Genomic DNA, 3,223 nt, shown 5'->3' with positions numbered 1-3,223 from the left:
AAGTTGCTAAAAAATCTTAAAACCTAAAATATCAACGCCATCAAAGCATGTCAGGCACTGAAATATGGTAACTGTTTTAAAAGTTGCTAAAAAATCTTAAAACCTAAAATATCAACGCCATCAAAGCACGTCAGGCACTGAAATATGGTAACTGTTTTAAAAGTTGCTAAAAAAATCTTAAAACCTAAAATATCAACGCCATCAAAGCATGTCAGGCACTGAAATATGGTAACTGTTTTCAAAGTTGCTAATAAACTTAAAAACCTAAAATATCAACGCAATCATTGTTTAAATATCCCATTGTATATGTTTTGGTTGTGGATGGGGGAGGGTGTGTTTCCTAATGACCAGTGGAGTAACATTCAAATACTTATCTTTTTTTGAGGAATGTTCTGTCTGCTCTTAGGAAGAAGATGTAACGCAGTTTTTAGAGCAATGTGTCATCCACACAACGCACAGATAGGCAACAGGGCAAGATCACGAACGGTCAGCATTACTTTGATAAATGCTAGCATGCGTCAATGTATGTGTGCGTGCACACGTGATTTAAAAAAATACGCATGTAGTCTAGAGAGACTCCAGCATCAGAAATCAATATGCAAAGCCCCAAGTCAGCGGGCGTCCATTTATTTCCGTTAAAACGGTCCAAGACTCATCTCTTTGAAATCAATAAACCCTTTCCTCATTCCTCGCTGGTCTCGTAGCCTTCTGCTGCTGAGGTGGAGGTCTTTAGCTAGCCATGAGGATGGGGGGGGGGTGTAACAAATATTCAGCCCCTTGCCTCTTATTTGGAAACAGCACAGCTTCATTCCTCATCAGCTATAGACGTATGCAACCTTTCTGGCGCCTGATGGCCGAGGGATTTGCTACCCGCATCTCTGAATAGACCTAGCTGTTTCAACACTAGGCAGGAAAAGATGAAGGCATCTGTGAACGTTCTCCAGTAATCCTGGGAACCTATAAGTTCGACAACACCAAGTAGTCTTACAACTGGAAATTGTATGCAGTTTGGGTCCCTAAAGACGCTGAAGAAATGAATGAAGAAGAAAATAAACATTTTTGCAGGATCTTACAACCCTCGAGAAGAGGTGTTAAGACGCATCTCGTGTATACTGATAAGCTTGATACGTAAGAACAAACACTATGTGTTAAGGTTTATAAGTTGAAATATACGTAAATTTAGTTAAAAAAGTAATAGTTATAGCTGGTTACAGACAGTACATGGGGTAATTTTTCAAAATGTCTTTTGTTACCTAAATATTATTAATTTCTACTCAATATTTGTACGTATATATAAATGCATACAAGAGTTGAATCTTCTTAATATTGTTAGTAATAATTAATAGAATACCAACATATATTTTCAGAGAAGTTTCAACACCATTCGTCACTGTTATTACTCTAAAACCCGTCTTGATTTTTCTTGCTAACTGCCTTTGTTAGCCTTGAGCCCTTGGATAAAGTATTGTTTAAAAGTGTTTTTTTATATACTTTACTGTATGAAAGTCTACAGTTGTAATAGGTTTTAATTTCATATCTGATATTAACTATCTCGTTATTTTCTCTCAGTTGCAAGAAAAGTATACAAATTGATGAAAAAGATTCAACAAAAAATAACTTTTGCCAAATATCACAAATTGTCTAGATTTTAATAACCCTTGAGCTGCAGCACGTTTGGAGTTATACACTCGAATTTGAAGATTGCCAGCTTAACATAAGAGGTTAATCAGCTGGAGTTTCTTAGGGAAAGTGACAGAAAACGTTATAAAAATGCACTTTCTGAACGAAGCTAATGACTAATTAATGGAGAATGAATAATGGTGGTAAGCCTCTTAATAGCTTTTATTCTATATGTGTAAGCTCCAAGAAAAGAGTAGGAAGTAAAACTCATTGTTTCCACTTGATAATTATGTAAGTTGTTCCTTAATCTAAAAATAAATACAATAAAGTACATTTTACGATCGACTGAGTGTTTATATGTTTAACTGTAAGTGAGCCAGAATGCTATAAATAATTTGAAACAATAAAAGGAATATTGATAAAAGTAATACATCATTTAAACCACGATTATTTATTATTGCCAAAACAAGAATATTTTGCCCCCGTGGCCCGATTAAATGTGCCAAAATGTCTTTGTTTTTGCAACAATAATTAATTGTAGTTTAAATGGTGTATTACTTTTGTTAATTAAATACCACAATATATATGAGTAAACCAATTAATAAAAAAGAAAAGTTTATTTCAAGTTCACGTTAGTTTGGTTTATTGGTATATTTTATTTCTCTTAAATAAAAGTATATAAATATAAAAAGGTCGGGTTACGAATGCATGGAACAAACTAGTTGCCCCCTGTACAGAACCATACAAAGGTTTATTATGTGGTTTTTCTTATCACAACCATGGGCTGATAGATGATAAAAGTCGAGTATACAGTTCTCCGGTGGTCGTAATGCGGGTGTTGTTAACACATATGGGCTGATATGTGTTATATTATTCTAACATAAGACATGCTTTGTGAAGCAACATTTTACATCCACTTCGAACGCGATTATTCCGCCTAAGAAAATTTTACATTTGTCTAGAAAGATTGATAATGATTTATTATGAACGTATAAAACAAATTCGATAAGAACATAATATTCTGATTCAATACGATTAAAGAAGCACGATAACTCAATGACGTTATCATCATGATCTTTCTCTAGCCATGATGATAGAACCCAATAACATTATGATCATGATCTTCCTCCAGCCATGATGATAGAACCCAATGACATTATCATCATGATCTTCCTCCAGCCATGATGAGAGAACCAAATGAAATTATCATTATGATCTTCTTCCAGCCATAATGATAGAACCCAATGACATTATCATCATAATCTTCCTCCAGCCATGATGATAGAACTAAATGATATTATGATCATGATCTTCCTCCAGCCATGATGATAGAACCCAATGACATTATCATCATGATCTTCCTCCAGCCATGATGATAGAACCAAATGACATTATCATTATGATCTTCCTCCAGCCATAATGATAGAACCCAATGACATTATCATTATGATCTTCTTCCAGCCATGATGATAGAATCAAATGACATTATCATTATGATCTTGCTCCAGCCATAATGATAGAACCCAATGACATTATCATTATGATCTTCTTCCAGCCATAATGATAGAACCCAATGACATTATCATCATGATCTTCCTCCAGC

The 3,223-nt window shown here is 34.5% G+C and overlaps 1 protein-coding gene across 5 annotated transcripts in view; it reads left to right on the top strand.

The window, feature by feature from the left end:
• LOC111086406 overlaps positions 1-3,223 on the top strand; it is an 81,693-nt gene that overhangs the window by 33,347 nt on the left and 45,123 nt on the right. Inside the window, exon 1 of one of the 5 annotated variants that reach the window (XM_022389099.1) lies at positions 710-1,128. The exons of the other annotated variants lie outside the window; for them this stretch is intronic. Within the exon in view, the coding sequence (XP_022244807.1) occupies positions 1,034-1,128 (95 nt within the window). The 5' untranslated portion in view covers positions 710-1,033. Of the gene's footprint in view, positions 1-709; positions 1,129-3,223 lie in introns of those variants that run through there. 5 annotated transcript variants of the gene reach the window in all.

This window comes from Limulus polyphemus, unplaced genomic scaffold (assembly GCF_000517525.1).
Source record: "Limulus polyphemus unplaced genomic scaffold, Limulus_polyphemus-2.1.2 Scaffold41, whole genome shotgun sequence".
Lineage (NCBI taxonomy): Eukaryota > Metazoa > Arthropoda > Merostomata > Xiphosura > Limulidae > Limulus > Limulus polyphemus.
Note: the sequence above shows the minus strand (reverse complement) of the source record. Positions and strands in the feature narration are given on the sequence as shown.